Source organism: Pecten maximus, chromosome 13 (genome assembly GCF_902652985.1).
Source record: "Pecten maximus chromosome 13, xPecMax1.1, whole genome shotgun sequence".
In the NCBI taxonomy this organism is placed as follows: domain Eukaryota; kingdom Metazoa; phylum Mollusca; class Bivalvia; order Pectinida; family Pectinidae; genus Pecten; species Pecten maximus.
In genome coordinates this window covers 19031862-19055342 of record NC_047027.1, presented here as the reverse complement: position 1 = coordinate 19055342, position 23481 = coordinate 19031862, and the positions used below count along the sequence as shown (strand labels likewise).

General features: G+C 35.5%; 1 protein-coding gene across 1 annotated transcript in view; it reads right to left on the bottom strand.

Annotated features, from left to right (window-relative positions):
* Positions 1 to 23481, bottom strand: part of LOC117340859 (DNA polymerase epsilon catalytic subunit A-like) — a 73273-nt gene that overhangs the window by 33721 nt on the left and 16071 nt on the right. The window contains exons 8-25 of the mRNA XM_033902632.1: positions 20776 to 20883; positions 19808 to 19918; positions 18193 to 18278; positions 17679 to 17798; positions 16741 to 16801; positions 15914 to 15985; positions 15311 to 15424; positions 14423 to 14635; positions 12558 to 12794; positions 11299 to 11401; positions 10952 to 11098; positions 10386 to 10680; positions 9863 to 9955; positions 8987 to 9131; positions 6751 to 6951; positions 6077 to 6229; positions 1060 to 1185; positions 447 to 535 (exon numbers count right to left, since the gene is read on the bottom strand). Of these exons, the coding sequence (XP_033758523.1) occupies positions 447 to 535; positions 1060 to 1185; positions 6077 to 6229; positions 6751 to 6951; positions 8987 to 9131; positions 9863 to 9955; positions 10386 to 10680; positions 10952 to 11098; positions 11299 to 11401; positions 12558 to 12794; positions 14423 to 14635; positions 15311 to 15424; positions 15914 to 15985; positions 16741 to 16801; positions 17679 to 17798; positions 18193 to 18278; positions 19808 to 19918; positions 20776 to 20883 (2474 nt within the window). The remainder of the gene's footprint in view (positions 1 to 446; positions 536 to 1059; positions 1186 to 6076; positions 6230 to 6750; positions 6952 to 8986; positions 9132 to 9862; positions 9956 to 10385; positions 10681 to 10951; positions 11099 to 11298; positions 11402 to 12557; positions 12795 to 14422; positions 14636 to 15310; positions 15425 to 15913; positions 15986 to 16740; positions 16802 to 17678; positions 17799 to 18192; positions 18279 to 19807; positions 19919 to 20775; positions 20884 to 23481) is intronic.

The window sequence follows — 23481 nt, the reverse complement described above, 5'->3', positions numbered from 1 at the left end:
AACTCATTCTTTTCTTTTTTCTCAGATTTTAAATTTTTTTTGATACATAAGTATCTGTTAGGTTTTAATTTTACTGAATAGCAATATACATGGCTGGGCCTGTTACCAGATTTGAGGTTATAATCTTATTGAATAGCAATATACATGGCTTGTTACCAGATATGAGGTTATAATTTTATTGAACATCAATATACATGGCTTGTTACCAGATATGAGGTTATAATTTTATTGAACAGCAATATACATGGCTGGGCCTGTTACTAGATTTGAGGTTATAATTTTATTGAACAGCAATATACATGGCTTGTTACCAGATTTGAGGTTATAATTTTATTGAACAGCAATATACATGGCTGGGCCTGTTACTAGATTTGAGGTTATAATTTTATTGAACAGCAATATACATGGCTAGGCCTAGTACCAGATATGAGGTTGTAAAGGTGTACCTTTCCGTGACAGGTGCACCATCAGGTTTTTTGGAGATGACATAATTACAACTGATGCCTGCATCCTTCACCATCTGATCTCCAAGGAACTGAAAGGTCAAAGGTTATAAAGTTTAAAAGATCACCAAGACGTTTGTTATAGATATATAGGGTTTACAAGATCTTAAAGGAACTTTAAGTCAAAGATTATCGAAGTTAAAAAGATCACCAAGACGTTTGATATAGATATAAATCTACATAGGGTTTACAAGGTCTCCAAGGAACTTTCAGTCAAAGCTTATCAAAGTTAAAAAGATCACCAAGACGTTTGATATTGATATAAATTTATATAGAGCTTACAAAGTGTCCACCGACTTTAAGGTGAAAGATTTATAGATCACCAAGATGTTTGTTACTGTTGTATTTTATATAAAGTATAAAAGTCTTTCAAGTAACTAAAAGGTCAAAAGAGGTTGCCATGGAAAACATAGGACACATTCAATTCATTCCAATTATCATATCAGTATCCTATCTTTATTAATCAAAGATTTTTTTGGCAGATGGGCAAAGGGTAACTCTATATCTCTGGTAGCGGCATAAAAAGAACAATCATTTACAGAATTGATTTCTTTACCTCTGCTAATCGCCTCGCCGTACTAATGGAAGTCGACTTCTGTGACCCATAATCCTCTAGTGTTCTCGACATTCTTCTTTTCTCAGCGATTAACTCAAAAAGTTCAGAGTCTGGCATATTCGCAGCCTGTTTAAAATAGTTGTACAATAAGCTGAAGATCTTACACCCATGGCTATGCCATATGGAATTTATCAAACTCGTTCAAAAATTTGATATGCCATGAGCCTTTAGGGAAGATTGAACAGGTTAATAATAAATTCCATTATGATGTAACGGTACAGCCACAAATGTAAGATTCTATATATCTCATAACTCATATTAATGGGAACAAAAAATTCTCAAATCAATTTTTAGATAAGAGAGGCATCGTTCAACAGTATGTTTTCCTCTACAGAGAAAACTGTGCAATGTCAAATACAGTGGACTCTGTCTAAACCTGATTTTGTCCAATCTCGATCTCTGTCCAAAATGGTCAAATAATCTAGTCCTGAAAAATTTCTGCTTTATCAATTGTAGTTAAACTCTAATCTGGACTCTTATCAATTCTGTAATCCAGCAATAGTTCACGTCATGTTCCTTCTTTACACTAGTAAATCTACTAAATGTAATTTGGCGTCAACCATTGTCTCACAGATACAATCGGAATAAAACACTGATAAAATATGTAATCCATGATTTGTATGTTTACATTAACTACATACATATATCAGGGATTAATCTAGAATTTAGGGGAAACTACCCTTTTTGGACAATAGGGGAAAATCAGTTCTGAAAAGGGGAAATCTAAACATCACAAAGTTTCAGTTTTTGGCTTTAAAAACACATTTTCCAAGTAAAAACAACAAATGGTTAATTAGGAAAGCAAATCTGGAGTATTTGGGAATATTATTGCCATAAAAATGAGGGAAAATACAATATTTCAGTGAATTTAACAGAAGCCTAAGGGGAAAAATGGAACAAAATCCTGAGGGGAAACTACCCATAAACGGTAGTAAAAAATCCCTAGATTGATCCCTGTATATATAACACATAATACATCATAATTTTTATTGTACCTGTAATGATATAAACACAGACACTGTACGATCCAAAACTCTCTACAAACCGACCAAATTATAGAGTCCCAATACAACCCAAAACTCTCTACAAACCGACCAAATTATAGAGTCCCAATACAACCCAAAACTCTCTACAAACCGACCAAATTATAGAGTCCCAATAGAGTCCGGTTTAGACATCCAAAACTCTCTACAAACCGACCAAATTACAGAGTCCCAATAGAGTCCAGATTAGACACCCAAAACTCTCTACAAACCGACCAAATTATAGAGTCCCAATACAGTCCAGTTTCGACATCCAAAACTCTCTACAAACCGACCAAATTATAGAGTCCCAATAGAGTCCAGTTTAGACATCCAAAACTCTCTACAAACCGACCAAATTATAGAGTCCCAATAGAGTCCCGTTTAGACATCCAAAACTCTCTACAAACCGACCAAATTATAGAGTCCCAATAGAGTCCGGTTTAGACATCCAAAACTCTCTACAAACCGACCAAATTATAGAGTCCCAATACAACCCAAAACTCTCTACAAACCGACCAAATTATAGAGTCCCAATAGAGTCCGGTTTAGACATCCAAAACTCTCTACAAACCGACCAAATTATAGAGTCCCAAGAGAGTCCGGTTTAGACATCCAAAACTCTCTACAAACCGACCAAATTATAGAGTCCCAAGAGAGTCCGGTTTAGACATCCAAAACTCTCTACAAACCGACCAAATTATAGAGTCCCAATACAACCCAAAACTCTCTACAAACCGACCAAATTATAGAGTCCCAATAGAGTCCGGTTTAGACATCCAAAACTCTCTACAAACCGACCAAATTATAGAGTCCCAATAGAGTCCGGTTTAGACATCCAAAACTCTCTACAAACCGACCAAATTATAGAGTCCCAATACAACCCAAAACTCTCTACAAACCGACCAAATTATAGAGTCCCAATAGAGTCCGGTTCAGACATCCAAAACTCTCTACAAACCGACCAAATTATAGAGTCCCAATACAACCCAAAACTCTCTACAAACCGACCAAATTATAGAGTCCCAATAGAGTCCGGTTTAGACATCCAAAACTCTCTACAAACCGACCAAATTATAGAGTCCCAAGAGAGTCCGGTTTAAACGTCCAAAACTCTCTACAAACTGACCAAATTATAGAGTCCCAATAGAGTCCGGTTTAGACATCCAAAACTCTCTACAAACCAACCAAATTATAGAGTCCCAATACAACCCAAAACTCTCTACAAACCGACCAAATTATAGAGTCCCAATAGAGTCTGGTTTAGACACTAAAAACTCTCTACAAACCGACCAAATTATAGAGTCCCAATACAATCCAAAACTCTCTACAAACCGACCAAATTATAGAGTCCCAATACAACCCAAAACTCTCTACAAACCGACCAAATTATAGAGTCCCAATAGAGTCCGGTTCAGACATCCAAAACTCTCTACAAACCGACCAAATTATAGAGTCCCAATACAACCCAAAACTCTCTACAAACCGACCAAATTATAGAGTCCCAATAGAGTCCGGTTTAGACATCCAAAACTCTCTACAAACCGACCAAATTATAGAGTCCCAAGAGAGTCCGGTTTAAACGTCCAAAACTCTCTACAAACTGACCAAATTATAGAGTCCCAATAGAGTCCGGTTTAGACATCCAAAACTCTCTACAAACCAACCAAATTATAGAGTCCCAATACAACCCAAAACTCTCTACAAACCGACCAAATTATAGAGTCCCAATAGAGTCTGGTTTAGACACTAAAAACTCTCTACAAACCGACCAAATTATAGAGTCCCAATACAATCCAAAACTCTCTACAAACCGACCAAATTATAGAGTCCCAATACAACCCAAAACTCTCTACAAACCGACCAAATTATAGAGTCCCAATAGAGTCCGGTTTAGACACTAAAAACTCTCTACAAACCGACCAAATTATAGAGTCCCAATACAACCCAAAACTCTCTACAAACCGACCAAATTATAGAGTCCCAATAGAGTCTGGTTTAGACATCAAAAACTCTCTACAAACCGACCAAATTATTGAGTCCCAATAGAGTCCGGTTTAGACACTAAAAACTCTCTACAAACCGACCAAATTATAGAGTCCCAATAGAGTCCGGTTTAGACATCCAAAACTCTCTACAAACCGACCAAATTATAGAGTCCCAATAGAGTCCGGTTTAGACATCCAAAACTCTCTACAAACCGACCAAATTATAGAGTCCCAATAGAGTCCGGTTTAGACATCCAAAACTCTCTACAAACCGACCAAATTATAGAGTCCCAATACAACCCAAAACTCTCTACAAACCGACCAAATTATAGAGTCCCAATACAACCCAAAACTCTACAAACCGACCAAATTATAGAGTCCCAATAGAGTCCGGTTTAGACATCCAAAACTCTCTACAAACCGACCAAATTACAGAGTCCCAATAGAGTCCGGTTTAGACGTCCAAAACTCTCTACAAACCGACCAAATTATAGAGTCCCAATAGAGTCCGGTTTAGACATCCAAAACTCTCTACAAACCGACCAAATTATAGAGTCCCAATAGAGTCCGGTTTAGACATCCAAAACTCTCTACAAACCGACCAAATTATAGAGTCCCAATACAACCCAAAACTCTCTACAAACCGACCAAATTATAGAGTCCCAATAGAGTCCGGTTTAGACATCCAAAACTCTCTACAAACCGACCAAATTATAGAGTCCCAATACAACCCAAAACTCTCTACAAACCGACCAAATTATAGAGTCCCAATAGAGTCCGGTTTAGACATCCAAAACTCTCTACAAACCGACCAAATTATAGAGTCCCAATACAACCCAAAACTCTTTACAAACCGACCAAATTACAGAGTCCCAAGAGAGTCCGGTTTAGACATCCAAAACTCTCTACAAACCGACCAAATTATAGAGTCCCAATACAACCCAAAACTCTTTACAAACCGACCAAATTACAGAGTCCCAATAGAGTCCGGTTTAGACATCCAAAACTCTCTACAAACCGACCAAATTACAGAGTCCCAATAGAGTCCGGTTTAGACATCCAAAACTCTCTACAAACCGACCAAATTACAGAGTCCCAATAGAGTCCGGTTTAGACATCCAAAACTCTCTACAAACCGACCAAATTACAGAGTCCCAATAGAGTCTGGTTTAGACATCCAAAACTCTCTACAAACCGACCAAATTATAGAGTCCCAATACAGTCCGGTTTAGACATCCAAAACTCTCTACAAACCGACCAAATTACAGAGTCCCAATACAGTCCGGTTTAGACACTAAAAACTCTCTACAAACCGACCAAATTATAGAGTCCCAATACAGTCCGGTTTAGACACTAAAAACTCTCTACAAACCGACCAAATTATTGAGTCCCAATAGAGTCCGGTTTAGACATCCAAAACTCTCTACAAACCGACCAAATTACAGAGTCCCAATACAGTCCGGTTTAGACACTAAAAACTCTCTACAAACCGACCAAATTACAGAGTCCCAATAGAGTCCGGTTAAGACATCCAAAACTCTCTACAAACCGACCAAATTATAGAGTCCCAATAGAGTCCGGTTTAGACAGAGTCCACTGTAGTTATTGTGATGTCATGGATTACTTATGATGATACAAATGTTATTACAGAATTTCGGAAACGTTTGGAAATGATACAACATATTACAAGTCATAGTAAAATAATGAGCAAGTTTATTCTTTGCAAAGCAATACATTGATAGAAATCTACAATTTTCAAAAATATGACAAAAATAACTTTGAACTACTTCTTGTGAGTTATCATTTCCGGGACCTTGCGAAGCGGCCTTCATAGCCAATCAAATATTTATAGCATAATCTATTTCATGGCAGAACAGGCCAAAAACTTACGGTTAACGACAGATTTTCTCATGTGACCTAAAAATTAATTTTTCACAGCAATCTCACCTTACTGAAGAGGACATCCAACCAGTAATCTGCGACCTTGGCAACCGCGGCGTAACACTCCTCCAACGTATCACCCTTCAAGAAAGCCTCAAACACTGACGACTGAAAGATCTTTATCAGTTCTAATTCGCCATTCCTCTTCACCTCAAAACCCTGTCAAAAAATTGAACAATGCAAGCTTCTCATTCCAAGTCTATTCACAGGGACTTGATACAGTCCTTTGACTCAGAATGAAAAAAATCAATGAATATCAAGCAAAGGTTTGGTTATCAGAGATGCAGACTTTAAACCATCAGAAAGGCCAAATTACTTTCTTTAATGGAAACTACATGTATGCATGGAATAAGCTATTTTCTGAAAATCTGAAAGACTGAAAAAGCCTATTGACTGAAGAGTTTCAACTCTGTGAACTTTGAAGACAGAATTTTACTGCAAGACTGAAAAAGCCTATTGACTGAAGAATTTCAACTCTGTGAACTTTTAAGACAGAGAATTTTACTGCTTAAGATCAAATCAGCACAATAAGGTTATTAAATGAGCCTTGAAATCAGCCCCGAAGTTTTTTTTTTTTTTTTTGGAATGTTTTCAATTGTGTGATTAGACGAATTTTCCTGTTGTTTTACTGAAAATGTTAAATAATACCTTTTTTCTCTCTCTCTAAAATTCACACATACCTTCAGCTCAGCAAGAGAACCATCAAAGTTGAAAACAGCATATCTCTTTTTAAGTTTTTTGCCTTCTTCCTTCGATGCGGGTAAAATCATAGCCAGATATGGACCATCTACCTCAAAGAAGATAGAATTCTCACTCCGAAGGGAGTACTGGAGTTTGTTATGGTCTACAAGTTCCTGATACTGGTCATTGGTGAAGAATTCCTAATCAACAAAAGGCAGGTATGTCAACAAAGGTATGTTATTGTCACAGTTGTTAGTGAAGTACCGACTGTTATTTATAGACAGTAGACACACATAAAATACAGTATATGTTACCTGAAGGCATTTTTACTGAACTACAACAGACAAGGGTGGGCTTACAGGGATTTTCCTACAATTTTTCTTTTGGGTCCAGGGTCAATTGAATTGGGAATTATTTACACGATAAAATGTGAAATTGAGCAAACAGAGGAAAGTGAAATTCAAACAAATTCATGTTCTTATTAATGGATATTACCTTTATTGATTTTTATTTCATTTGATATTATCGGTTATTTATTCAAAATTGCCTGAGGTCTTTTGTACGAAAGCCGGTTGGGACCATTTTCGTAGAAGAAAATAATATTTTTTTCGCGTTATAACGCGTTAGTGTCACGTTATTTCGTGAAACTTTTGCGTTATTACGCGAAACTAACGCGTTATATCGCGAAACTAACGCGTTATATCGCAAAACTTTTGCGTTATTACGCGAAACTAACGCGTTATATCGCGAAACTTTCGCGTAATAACGCGGAAACTAACGCATATTATTATATGACTCTGATTTTTTTCCTTTGCCTGATTGGCCAATTCTAAACATTCTCACTTTGCTCAAATATTATTATCAACCCTGAATCCGCGCTAAAGAGTGATTTAACCACCCATGATAATCCAACAACTCGATTACGCACCCAAATATAGTAACAAAGGAATTTTCAACTATTCGTGTCGTCAAAAATGTATGCTTGCATGTACATGTAGGTATGTGCTCCCGGACAGAGTTTAATGGACTGAATTCCTAAATGTTTTAGCATTTACATTTTTTTAAATATTATATTAAGTAATAATAAATAATGAAGATTAAATTCATTGCTGACTCTGACTTATTATTTGTCATTTTGAACTTTTCTCCCGTCAATCACTATTATTTATTCAATCCTATGACAGGTAATGATAATCATTCTGTAATATGAAAATGTTGCAGTTTTGTCATATAATAAAGCAGTAATTGACCTGTTTTCAGGTGAATACGATGACCTTCGGCCTCTTGAAATATCATTTTCTCGAGTTTATAAATCATCATATTCACCTGAAAACAGGTCGGTAATTGTATAATATCACGAAACTTTAGCGTGTTTATGCGAAGCAGGTTATATAAGATGATGAAATGGTTTCAGAGGATCAGATACTGACTGTAAAGTTGGAGGGCGAGAACGATGATTCTTTTTCTGTCCAGAATTTTATAATTCATTGACACTGAATAATGCAACATCGTAAATATCCGAGGACTTATTTCCTTATTGTTAAACACTATCATTTCAAATATCGTTTAAATGTTGAATTGCTTAGAACAAATCTATCCACTATTGTTAAAAAAACTCAAAATTTCAGCTTGGGATAGGCCAAGCTCAAAATAAAATCTCACTAAACTGTCGTGTCTTTAAAAGTAGCCGATACTTCTCATATCTATCTATCTATATATTCGTGATATAACAGGTTAGTTTCGCGTAATAACGCGTTAGTTTCACGATATAATGCGTTAGTTTCGCGTTATTATGCGAAAGTTTCGCGATATAACGCGTTAGTTTTGCGTTATTACGCGAAAGTTTCGCGATATAACGCGTAAAAATATTATTTTCTTCTACGAAAATGGTCCCAACCGGCTTTCGTACTTTTGACATCAAGCATATTTAATCTTGAAAAGATGGATGTTTATTTGGGGAATTTTCACAAAGTTTTCTTTAAGGGATTGAGTCCTTCTAACAGACCCAGATTCTATGGTAGGAAAATCCCTGGCTTATTATCAAGTATGGACTTATTTTCAGACAAATATAGTTCCTGTGATTTTCACGAGTTCACACAGGCAGATTAAAAGCATGTGGAGTTTTACACCCCTGACTGAGAAGCCAGATTCTTGACAACTAAAAACTTTTCTGCTAAAGTATTGCCAATTTATTATTTTTTTAATATTTTTGTTACCATGACATCAATAACTGACCTTGACCATGATATTGAGCATAGCCCCTGGGTAAGAGATGGTGACCTTTGCCTTCTTGGGGTTTGTGGTCTTTAGGACATAATTTTCAGGGAAAGTCGCTGGTAACACACACCAAATACCATCAGTGTCTAGCTCCAGAGGACGCCTGAAACATCAAATTAAAAACATTAATTTTCTGGATCCACAGAATATCTACACTTTTTACATGATTATTGAATTTTCTGCTAGTATCACTTAGTAACCAGTAAGATATATCTCCTACGGCAGGACTTCAAAAACAATTTTTTTAATATATGGTGGGTGCTCGAGTAAATACAGCTAATAATAAGGTAGTTCTATACATGGTCCCTATGATAAACCCCTCCCACTGGGGAGATATTTTACTGGATTAACCATAAGATTGTTGATCCGCCATGTTATACAGCTATGTCATAAATATTGTAAGACACATGATGCGTACAAACACTATTTTGAGGTCATGATAAATAAATAACATGTGATGTCATGATCAATAAATTATGTAAATAAATGATGTCGCACAATTTTCTCTGTAGTGAAAAACATACTGTACAAGTCCTAAATTGTCTGATATATCAAAATTGATCCCATTACTATGTCAAAGGTTTGGTTTGGTTTTATTTGTTTAACATCCTATCAACAGCTTGTTTAACGTCCTATCAACAGCTGAGGTTATTTATATTTAAGGACGGCCTCCCGTGCGTGCGAAAGGCATGGGTGTGATGAAAGTGCATGCATGTTTTGGGAAGCTGCGATATGCTCATTTTAAGTCATAACATCATGAAATTGTGTTCAAGTACATTGATCACTCTTCGTTATTGAACAAAATAATGATTGTATTTGAGAAATCTGATTTACCCGATTTGTTCGACAATTTCCTTAGCTTTGGTGATGATATGGGCACCAGTGTAACAGACAACCCCTGCCATTTCCATACTGTACCAACGGGCCCTGAAAAGACAACACAACATCTAATCAACAGTGGAACATGTTTAGACAGGTTTGGAGAATTTACTTTCTTAAATGTTAGAACTTACTGCAAAATCATTAATTTTTGTGATTTTATTTTTTGATTGATCATAAATTTCCTTCTTTTTTTTTTTTTTTTTTTACAATTGTTCTTTGCTCCTTTTTTTCTTAGTTATTAATCACAATTTCACGTTTTTAAACTTAGTTGGATCTTTTTCTTTTTTTAACTTTTTGTCAGTTTTCTATTGATCACCATTTTTTCCTTTTTAATTTCTTTAACTTTTTTTTCTTTATTTTCCATTTTTTATTTTTTAGTATTTTTCTTTGTGCATCTCTAAATCTAGGGCAAACTTAAACTTGTCAAAAATACCAGCAGTCTTCCTAAATATGACATTTCTCAGTAAATACTCACCCTTTCCTCATTACATAGCCATAGAACGAGTTGAGGATACACTTGTGGGCGAGCTGGAGTGAATCGTACAGAACCACCATACCATTAGCACGTTTTATTTCAGCTGCATCTTTCAATTCCTCAGCCTCCGCTAATTTTCTTTTCCAGACTTTGACGAGACCTTTAAATTCATAACGTCTGTCACGGAAATCCCTCACAGTGTCGACATAGAAAGAATTTTCTCTCTGACAAATTGTGGCAGTCCTTTCCTCCATCTTGGTAGAGTGCACTTTCTTATAGGCCTTTTTACAATAGTCTACAATGGAAACATTTATTATTTATATAATACCAACATTGTTCTCATGTCAAGATTTTAAAGAGAATTCCTATAAGAAAAATTCTAGTCAAGAGTTTTTTCTTTTTAAATTTCAAAATTTTGAAACTGTTCCTCTTGAGTGGTCTTGGTTTTCTTACCATTCTCTTGTATACCATTCCTGTTGTAACGTAGGTTTCCCACCCAGATCTTTAATGTAACAATCCAAGTTCCATCAATTTAATTGATTTAAATTACTCTCTGTAAGACATACCAGCCAATCGTTTTTTCTCTATTGTCGCCTGTTCCTCACGATTCAGCTGGTGAAATGCGCGAGGGTCTCCTCCAGGGATACTCGGTGGGAACTTTTCATTTTCCAGCTGCTGTTGTATCCGTTGGAACTCACTTCGCGAGGCTGGCACTGTAAATTAAGCTTCATAGTTAAATCAATCGGCCCTTGAAATTGGAGAATTTAGTGTGATTCTGGGGAAAATATGGAAATATTCACTGCATAACTTACTGTCAATCACATAGATTTCACGAATACAGCGACATCTTCAACATAAACTCTGCCTTGGATGATCATAAATTATACATTTCATCTGTACACAACATACGTACTAGTTTCCCCTCTCCACATCCACGTCATCTTTCGCTGACACACAGCACCGGGCTTGTTAAAGTCGCAAGCAGCACATGTAGCTTCATCTACAATAGCTGGAGGCTGGAAAACAAAACAAGTCCTTCATTATCAAGTCAGTTTGGTACTGTAAACCTGATATGTAAACTATATAAGCGTGAGGGTAATTTCCGCAATCGTTCCACCTTAGTTTGTAGTTAGAGATTACGCAAATTGATACCAAAATAAATTGCGCGGGGAATTTTTTTTATGTAATTAGCGTAAATTTTCCCCTCCCGTAAATTTCCACATTTACAGTATTGTTAAACGTTCTCCCATGTGTTTTTACGTAATTCGCGTAAATTTCCACATTTACAGTATTGTCAAACGTTCTCCCATGTGTGCGTGATGCATGCATGTGATGGGTTTGTTTTCGGAGACTGATGTATATTCCTGATTGCATCCATGTTACAGCGTGGTATATTTTGATTCAATATCAAGAAATTGGTGGTTTAATACAAATTTATATAATATGGGCTATTCTAGAATAATCTGTGTAGGAGGGGTGGGAGGTACTTGTTTTTATGGGTGATGGAGCCTCCCACCCCTCTCACAGAAATAATTTTGGAACAGCCCTTATTGATTTCAGGGGGTATAAAAGAAATTTTAGACAACTATTTCATACCTGAATATCTTTCAATATCAGACATTTATTGGTTTATCTGATGGGTGAGGTGTGTCTAGCATTACAAAAAAAATAACAGGCTCAATAGGCCTGTTTTGCTCGCCTGTTATTCAACATTAATGGGAAATATGTCACAGATGTGACCTTCAAATTAGATCAAGGTCAATTTAAGTTTACAGTAAATTAACAAGCTAACACTGACACTACAATCTAATGCCATTTTGCTGCAAATCATATTTGCCCCTCATCGGCCCTGTCATGTTTGTTGAAGTTGATATTCAATCTAACACAGCATTTTTCATTGATTATGAGCCAAACACTTGGACAGGATGGAGTAGATTTGTTCAATAATTAAATAAAGACCTGACCTACTCGTCCTACTGGTGGTGTAATAGACCAATCAGATTGTCTGTATAAACAAATAAGCCCTTAGCCCAATGGTAATTATTGAACAGTTATGTAAAGTTTTTAACATAGTAGCATGAATGCCAATAGAACAAGACCTACCAAAACGAATGCCAACAGGACAAGACCTACCAAAACCTCCAAAGTTAATTATAAACTTTCTTTCAATACCTGTAGTCTGTTAGTTAGGATAATGTTGGGGTACATGGCGGCCACATCAAGATGGTAGATGATCGGGTTCTCGAGGCGGTTTGGACAATCACGTAACATAGCCAAGCGCTCGATAATATCTGTGCAGACCTCGTCCAAGTTAGTCACGGTGTCCATTGGAATTTTCTCCTCCTCTTCTATCGCATGCTTCATCGTCTTGTGAACCTTGTCTATCAAGTTTTGAAATGCCTCCGGCACCTGTCAAAAATTTTCAGATCCCAAAGATCTAAATTTATCCTATGACTACATAGGTTAATATTTCAATTTCTACTCAAGTTTGACTCAATGAAACTACCAAACTTAATCTGTTTCATTTGCTCATGAATTTGACCAGATTAACACTGATCAGTGCGTATGAATACATGGTTAAATCCTTCCGCGGAACGATTTCACTTTTTCTACATTGCTGTTATAAGCATCGAATAATTATTAAAATTATCAAATTTATAATGTATTCTTGTATTTTATGAAAGACCAGATATGCTAAATACTTTTATTTTGACAAAGTAATACTGTTTTTCAATCCTAAAATAGCGGACTATTTTACTCGACCGACTAGACATGCACAATCCGGAACTCCTCGGGCTTTTCCGCATTTAGACTTGCACAAGCTACAAGATATTAATATCTAGACCGACTTTTTTATTCGAAAAAAACAAAACAATTGAAATATAAGGATTGAATCTGGATTTGGTCGATTTCATGGGGTTATGAATTTAGTTGCTCTTTAGACAAATTCAACATGAACTGCTTTGCAGTTCATTAAATTTGTCTCAAGAGCAACTCAATTCATGACCCCATGAAATCGACCAAATCAAGATTCAATCCTTAAATACATTCATAACTGTAAAAATCAATTTTTGGAAATATAACGAGATCTACCAGGTTAATCTAGGCTGATTTTACTAGCGAAATCGGGTAGTATCCCCCACTGATGGTGTTTTCCCCTTTGAATAAAAACAAATTCCACATCAAGAAAAAATCCCATAAAATGGGGAAATTCTCCAAAACAAAGGGTAACCCCCCAAATTTTGATGAAATATGTAAGAATTATAGTAAAGAATAGCTGTAGAATGTTCAAAGTTTAAAGAATAACATAATTCAAGACTCTGCAGCCCTTCATTTCCCCTAAATTTCATAATGGGTAGTATTCCCCAAATCCTAGATTAACCTGTGTCTAAAAAAAAAGTTTTTGAATACATGAAATCAATACTTTTCATTAAATCACAAAAACTGAAACTGGCTTCATTGTGAGATAATTACCTAAATCAATAGAAAACATTAGGTAGGTCGTACATAATTTCATGTATTATCATTCATCAGCAGAATGCTGTACATGGGGTGTCTCTAGAAGGAAACAACATGGAGGATGCCAAGACAAGAGAGCCAGGGAGACAGTTAAGCCAGGAAGGTGTGAGGAAGCCGAAGGATACAATTTCCATCTTAGCTTCACACTTTTCATCAATATGGTGTCTAGCATTAACCCTCTTGGGTTCCGGCCAAAGAAAACGATTGTTATAACCCATTTATATGTTTCAGTGTTTCTGAAAATTCATCATTTACATTTGAAACCACTTATTTCATGAGTGACTGTGTCTCCTTAATACAAGTTCTTAAATATTTTGCAGAGTATGACACCCTACAATATTCACATGTTATTTTCTTTTATGTAACATTTCTAATGCGAAAATTTATATGTTGCAGACTACAATTACATATAATATTTGCAAGTGACACAAAATTAAAGATCTTTCAGAATATAATTTTCAGTAATATTCTAACTCTCCTTACAATTGTTTATACAAACATTTACTGTAAAACTGTACCATTCTGAACCTGCAGGGTAGGTCGGCCCTAAAGACCCCTGACTCCAGCGCCTCCACATGACCGCCTACATACGTCTCAGAGTCGAGTACATGGCCGTCTTCAGTGAGTTTGTTGAACACAGCCATTTGTTTATTGGGGAAGATGATATTGGCGTGATAGGCTTGGACCATAAGTAAGGCCTCACATAGAGTTCCTGATCCCTTCCTCAGAACCTGGTATAGAAAACAAAGGATTATAGAATCTCCTCCATCTTATTAAAGAGAATTTCCAATCTTCAGGGCAAAATTCTTGATTATCTTACCTCACGTTCATTTACACTGATATGATTGGACTGTTACCATGTGACATAAAATGTTGATTTTTTATGTTTGTATATGTTGATTTAATTATCAAGCAAATTTACATTTGTTGGCACATACTATGACACTACTCACAATAGCATGATTTCATCATTTTGAGTAGTGAAACCACATTGCAGATTGAAAATGTCATCGATTTTGAGGCATATCTTATGGGACGTTGATAATGGCACAATGAGATTCATAACACCTTACAATTAGTTCTTTTATGTGTGTGAGAAAAATAAACTGTTCTGTCGACAGGTAAAGCTGGTGACAGATCTGAGAATGATGTGATTGATCAACACTAAATTAACATCTGTAGGTCTGTCAAGATTTATACCTAAAATATCTAATTTAAAAACAGACAACTCAGTTTGACCACATAAGTGGTCAAACGATGGGAAAAACAATGTCCCTAACATGTCCCGTGAACAAAATCTTCGACCTTGATGAAAGGAACATCAATTAGAACTGTTAATTTGAAACCCAACTTTTTTTATCTGAAATTCAGGGTATGATTTCTATTTCTTAAGTTTCACCACTTACCTCGTCCGGTTCCATGGGGATGATGGTACACAGGGCAAATATAAACGGGTGGACATACTTCATGTACAAATAGTAGGTCGCCACGGCGTCGGATACAGAGTAATTAGACAAGACCTATAGGTATAATGAAAATTTGATATTAAATCTTTTTAACATTTTGATAGTTATATCAATTTTGTTAATTTCAAAAATCATATAAGCCTGCAAGGTATTTTTTTGATAGTTCATATTTTCGTTTAAAGTTAAAAGCAAAATGATGTGTATTCAAAAAAAAAAAAAAAAGGCAGAAATAAAGTGGCAATAGTTTTTTTCTATCAATGTTATTTTCAGGGTATCCATTTTTCATGATTTTGTTAGCTATTTGAAAAGGATGGAAAATTAAAAAACCTTATGAATACTTTATTAATTTACATGTCTTTCATATCATTTTACTGACGCCTTTAAAGAAATTAGAAGAATCTGAATGTTTTAACTTTCTTCTGTGGTACTTTAATAAAATTAATTTTACCGATTTAATTGAAATATATCAAATTAATATTGTTTAAATTATGCTAATTTGTATTTGTTAGGACATATAACCCAGTAGTATCACTACTAATTTACCTGTGGTTCTTCACTGGCCATACGACACATGTCCTCAGGGTCCATCTCTACAGGGTTGTAACGTAGTTTAGCCTGCAAATGTTCAAATACAATAAAACAAGGTCACTACCTAATCAAACTAGACTTTGATATCTATAGATATCAGAATTTTCAGCAGCTCAAACCAATGATTGTTTATAATAACTTATTGGCACTTTTTTTGTGGTTCAAAACTACTGATTATTTTAAGCTACAACCACAAAATTAATTTGATTATTTCAAGCTACAACAAACAAAATTTATTTTATTATTTCAAGCTACAACCACAAAATTAATTTGATTATTTCAAGCTACAACCACAAAATATATTTTATTATTTCAATCACAAACTATATGACTGACTGAGGATGCACTAATTACAAGCACAAACAACTGTGAATATTCTTTGCTACAACCACAAATCTAATTAGATTTTTCCAAGCTACAATTAGGGAGCTAGTACAGTGTTACATCTTAAATGAACTAGATTTTATCAGCTTTATTTTTTATGTTTATGTTTTTCATTTAAACTGCTATTTCTGGCTTTTAGTGAGTTTAAAGGATGTTGTGTTGAACACAGATCTTATGTTTGTGTATGAAAATGGCTGCACGAATACAGGCCATGAAAGTTTAACAAATGTTTTGTTTGTTTCCCGAGAAACACAAACCGATACGACTAGAGAGTCGAACTACACACTTGAGATCTTCACTAGAGATTACGTGGATGACACTCTGAGTTACCATTATCACTATATATATCAACACACAATACAGCATACTACTGTACTAAATAAAGTGAGAGTTGTTACCTTGGCGACTGCTTTTAGACCCTGGCTTCCCACAGGCAGGTAGCTGTCTCGTTTGACCCAACTGCGATGACAAGAACAACAGTTTTTTTCATTTTGCGGCTTCACAAACAACAAGAACAAGACCATATTTTTTGACTGGGAGAACGAAATTTTTGTTAGTATTTAAAAGGCAAATTTTGGGAATTTGGATTTAATATCAAATAATTTGAATTTAGACTGGGGCCAATTATCACCCCCCAAAAAGCCCTCAGAAACTAGAACTGTTGTCCAGAGGGCAAACACATACCCTTCGGTGAAGATTTTCCAACAAAAACATGTTTTTAGTGAACAGGTTACCACAGCAATTTGTGGGGGGAAAACCTGCATGCATATGTACACATTATGAGTTCCTAACATTCCTGTGTATTTCAAATGAAATCGGTTGATAGCTATATAGGAGTTGTCTCGGTTTTCTTGACAAATTTTTCCACAATAATATGGGTATTGAAACCTGGTAACCATGGAAACCAAAAATTCTGTAGAGAAATATCATGCATGTACATTTACACATGGTCCCTATCACTCCTGTGTAGTTTAACTTGAAACAGTTTAAAAAAAGAGGAGTTGACTGGACAAAATTTCCCCTCACCCAAAAGGAAGTATAGTGATCTGGTAACCATGGTAACCCACAAAATAACAACATGATATAAATTACGCATATCTACAATGTATAAGGGTTATTGCCATAAAATTTCGTTGAAATTTCCTCAGTAGTTTAAGAGGAGTAGCGGGTACATTGTTGTGTCTACAGATAGACGGACGGACGGACAACCTGATTCCAGTATACCCCCCTAACTTCGTTGCAGGTGGGTATAAAAACCCTAAAATCACCATAAACACTTCCAACATAATATCAGAAACAGGTAATAGTAAATATCCGATATCCTGTTGATACGTACCGCAGACAGTCCATGTGTATAGACGGACGAGACTTGTATTCCCCTTGGATATCCTTCTGATAGCCGATTTCCCGAGACATGTCCAACCCATGGAGAGCTGCTCTTGCCTCTACGAATGGCCTGGTGTAGATAATGTAAACCATGAATTATTGATGTTTACTGCACACATGTTTTTGTGTATATCATTGTCAAATATATATGCATGTAAGATACTGAAGAAGTCCATATTTCAGTGGTATCTTATTTTAGCGCTTTTCGTGTCATAGACAATCCGTTAAATCGTGATCGGGCTAATTGCAGATTTTTTTTATTGTTTTCTAAGATAAATAGTGCAAGACCGCCAAATCATTATTGCATTAATTTGTCTTATCTCACTTCTGGGCTGAAATTTGATCACACCAGAATTAGTATATTTACAGTATGTTATAAATAACTAGGCACTAGGAAATATGGTTGAGTTACGCTGTTTACCGTACTAAAAATAGACCTTTAAGCATGGAAGCTTGGAACGTACCAATCAAACATATCGCCGTTGTATGTCACAAAGATATGCGGACGTACATCCAGTACATGGTCAAAGAATCGCCGTATTAACGTGACCTGAAGGAAATATGAAAAGAAAACAAATACAGCCAATCAACACCATAAAGTCATACGGGCCACACAGAAGTCATAACCAGGGCTTTTTCTCACTGGTTTGGGATGGGCCTTTTTGTCTCATTTTGGGAAGAAATTGGTGAATTGGAAAATATTTTTTTCAGGAGTAAACTCCAAATTTTAGGAATTTGGCTTAAATATGAAATAATTCCAATTGGGAATGGGGCCAATAAACGGCTCCAAAAAGACCGCAAAAAAAAGCACTGATAACAGTGGCTACACAGTAGTCGTAATGGTCCAGCAACACAATAATCCAGGGTATCGTTTCACAAAGCTTTGTAACTTACGAACGTTCGTAAATATTTACGAAAAAGTTACGCAAAACTTAAAAATTTCGTAAGTGCGTTTCACAAAGGTGTTCGTAACTTTTTTCGTATCTTACGTCAAAATCGTACGTTCTCCCGGTAAAAATATACCACTCTCTAACTTGGAGGTAAAAAAGGACGACACTTCTGGGGTGAAAATTGTACGCCGGTCCTATTCCCGGGTCACGTACACAGACTATGAACTTTAATTTGTTCTATCAAAACAACCCTATTATTGAGGGAAGATCATTTTTTCTATAAAATTCTAATTCTTATTGTTTATCATGCGTTAAAACAAACAGTAACAACGCAATTTTCACAGATTTTGCTCAAAGCTCAAAGACATACATAATGTTCTTAAAATAGATCATATGTTGGCACAGTCTGCGAATATGCGTACAATTAGTTTCATGACAATGTGTATTTTGCCGGCATCCCTCCTCGACTTTCAAAACCCGGTTTCCACCTCGAAACAATCGCTCACAAGGCATATTCGTTCTCTTATGCTAATTTGTAAATGAGTACGACGTCATTTTCTGTTCAAAAGGGCATGCCTGCGCACGATTTTAAATTGTTTTCTTAAGTTACGACAGGGTTGATATGGCGTAAAGTTACACAAGGTTTTTGCGTAACTTACGAAAGTTCGTAAGTTACAAAGTTTTTGTGAAACGCTTAGTAATTCGTAAATGTGACTTACGCAAATTTCGTTAGTTACGAAGCTTTGTGAAACGATACCCAGGTGTTTTACTACAATTTTTCAACTTGGTTCAGTGTCCATTGAACTTATTACTACGCAACAAAATGTGACATTGGGAAAAACAAAAAATAGTTAAATTCATACAAATTTCAGTTTTTCTTTGATAAATATTGCCTTTAAATTATTTTTTATTTCATTTTGCTATCTGTAGCTGTTTTTTATTTTTCAAAAGTAACTTAGTATAGGTCTTTGTATATATAACATACTTAATCATTCAAAAGTGACTTCAAAATTGGGAATTTTTTAGTGGCAAATTGGGAATTTCCAAGGATTTTTTAGGGGAATGGGTCCTTTTAACGGACCCAGTTTCTATTGTAGGAAACTCCCTGTAATGTCATACAAAGCCACAGAGTTGCCATACAGAGTGGTAGAGATAGCTGTAGAAGTAGAGATTTGAGACTGGTACTGACTTCATCAGGTTCATTGAATATGATGAATGGACCCTCAAACTCCGGCCGAGGTGTATACTCAAAGTCTTCAACGTCCTGAGAAACTATTTCTCTGTTTGTGATCAGGTACCCCTGAAAAATCAACATTTATATCTATAAGTTACTTACCTGTGTACGAGTACAGGAATAATTGGAATAATTTTGGATCAGTTACTAAACTTAAGTTGACAGCCTAAATAAACTTCAGTTGATAGCCTGGAAGTGCTGCTTATGTAGAGAAATTGATCCTTAGTGTTTACTTCCTTTTAATCTGGGCCCCATTCCTGGTTGTGGATGTTTTTTGTTTCCCCAACAAAATCATGAAAAATCCAAAAATCTTTTAAATCAAAAATCTTTTTATATTACAACATGAAATCCTACAATCTATGTTCTTTCTTCCCCTATAGCTTACACGTATGCTGCACAAAAAAAAAAAAAAAATCCAAAATAATCCCAATTTCTGCCAGGTAACCATGAAAGGCCCTGACCATCATCCGAGTGACACACTATTAATACATAAACAGTAATTATCTGCAAATAAGCCTACGAGGAAGTCCCCTTCTTATTTCTGCCAAATTGTCAGTTTTTTAAATACTAAGCTAAACAACAAATAAGTCTCCTCCCTAACTTATATACTAAACAGGGCTTTTTCTCACTGGTTTGGGATGGGGCCTTTTGTCTCATTTTGGGAAGAAAATTGATGAATTGGGAAAGATTTTTTCAGTAGTTAACTGCAAATTTTGGGAATTTGGCTTTAAAATGAAATAATTTCAATTGGGAATGGGGCCCATTAATGGCCTCAAAAAGCCCACAGAATAAGTCCTGCTAAATCAAACTAGGAGAGCAGGCTAAGTTGATACATTTCGTTGATGTATATACAGTATTTTATACAAGTAAAGAAATTCCAGTTCCTAAAAGTAAGGTTTCTGATGTGTGACTCGTTTACTGACCTGGCCGTCAATCATGTAGGAGATCATTATTATTTGGTCCGTGGCCGAGTCGGGAAACTTCAGTGGGAGTTTGGTGGTCTCGATATCAAACGCCAATACAACCGGATCCTGTAAAACATCGAGAAAAAAAATCCAGATTACAGATTGTATGATTAAAGAGTAAATATGTTCGACTGAAAACTAGAATTGTCTGTTGTATATTTTGTATATTTCTATACATTACCAAATACCATTTTACACTGTTACCATCCTCCGAAAGCTAATACTTTATACTAATGCCATCCTCTGAAAATTACACACTTTACACTATTACCACCTTACAAAAGTTACACACTTTACACTATTACCACCCTACAAAAGTTACACACTTTACACTATTACCACCCAACAAAAGTTACATACTTTACACTATTACCACCCTACAAAAGTTACATACTTTACACTATTACCACCCTACAAAAGTTACACACTTTACACTATTACCACCCTACAAAAGTTACACACTTTACACTATAACAACCCTACAAAAGATACACACTTGAACACTATTACCACCCTACAAAAGTTACACACTTTACACTATTACCACCCTACAAAAGTTACATACTTTACACTATTACCACCCTACTAAAATTACACACTTTACACTATTACCACCCTACAAATGTTACATACTTTACACTATTACCACCCAACAAAAGTTACACACTTTACACTATTACCACCCTCCAAAAGTTACATACTTTACACTATTACCACCCTCCAAATATTACATATTTTACACTATTACCACACTACAAATGTTACATACTTTACACTATTACCACCCTACAAAAGTTACATATTTTACACTATTACCACACTACAAAAGTTACATACTTTACACTATTACCACCCTCCAAATATTACATACTTTACACTATTACCACCCTCCAAAAGTTACATACTTTACACTATTACCACTCTCCAAATATTACACACTTTACACTATTACCACCCTCCAAAAGTTACATACATTACACTATTACCACCTTCCAAACGTTACATGCATTACACTATTACCACCCTACAAAAATTACACACTTTACACTATTACCACCCTACAAAAGTTACACTTTACACTATTACCACCCTCCAAAAGTTACATACATTACACTATTACCACCCTACAAAAGTTACATACTTTACACTATTACCACCCTACAAAAGTTACACACTTTACACTATTACCACCCTACAAAAGTTACACACTTTACACTATTACCAACCTACAAAAATTACACACTTTACACTATTACACCCCTACACAAGTTACATACTTTACACTATTACCACCCTACAAAAGTTACACACTTTACACTATTACCACCCTACAAAAGTTACATACTTTACACTATTACCACCCTACAAAAGTTACATACTTTACACTATTACCACCCTACAAAAGTTACATACTTTACACTATTACCACCCTCCAAATATTACATATTTTACAATATTACCACACTACAAAAGTTACATACTTTACACTATTACCACCCTACAAAAGTTACATATTTTACACTATTACCACACTACAAAAGTTACATACTTTACACTATTACCACCCTCCAAATATTACATACTTTACACTATTACCACCCTCCAAAAGTTACATACTTTACACTATTACCACCCTACAAAAGTTACACACTTTACACTATTACCACCCTACAAAAATTACACACTTTACACTATTACCACCCTACAAAAGTTACATACTTTACACTATTACCACCCTACAAAAGTTACATACTTTACACTATTACCACCCTCCAAATATTACATATTTTACACTATTACCACACTACAAAAGTTACATACTTTACACTATTACCACCCTACAAAAGTTACATACTTTACACTATTACCACCCTACAAAAGTTATATACTTTACACTATTACCACCCTACAAAAGTTACATATTTTACACTATTACCACACTACAAAAGTTACATACTTTACACTATTACCACCCTCCAAATATTACATACTTTACACTATTACCACCCTCCAAAAGTTACATACTTTACACTATTACCACCCTCCCAATATTACATACTTTACACTATTACCACCCTACAACAAGAGATCCCAGAGGGATCTTGGCGCCCACCATTGAATGATCTTCATAGGTTCCATGTCAGATTGATCTTTTCCCTACTTTTCCCTTCATTTTACTAATCTGTGCAAATTGAGACATCCCTCCAGTACTTTTCAAGGGAATCCTAGCTATATAAGAAATTTGAGATTTAACAATAATGGCTGTTTGTTTGCCAGGTTGTTTTCAGGACAGACTGGTCCAAAAATGCAATACAAGGGACCAAGGGGAACCTACTTATGAAATTTGAGAAAGATCCATTCAGTACTTTGAGAAATAGAGATAACAAACTTCATTTGTCAAAATCCAAGATGGCGGTCTGTCGGCCATATTGTTTTCCAATTGATCTCAAAATGCAATCAGCATAACGAGGCACCAAGGGGAACCTCCATATGAAATTTGAGAAAGATCCATTCAGTACTTTCTCAGAAATAGCGATAACAAACTTTAATTGTCAAAATCAAAGATGGCTGCCTGTCAGCCATGTTGTTTTCAGATTGGTTTCAAAACGCAATATGCATAACTAGGCACTAAGGGAAACTTACATATGAAATTTCAGAAAGATC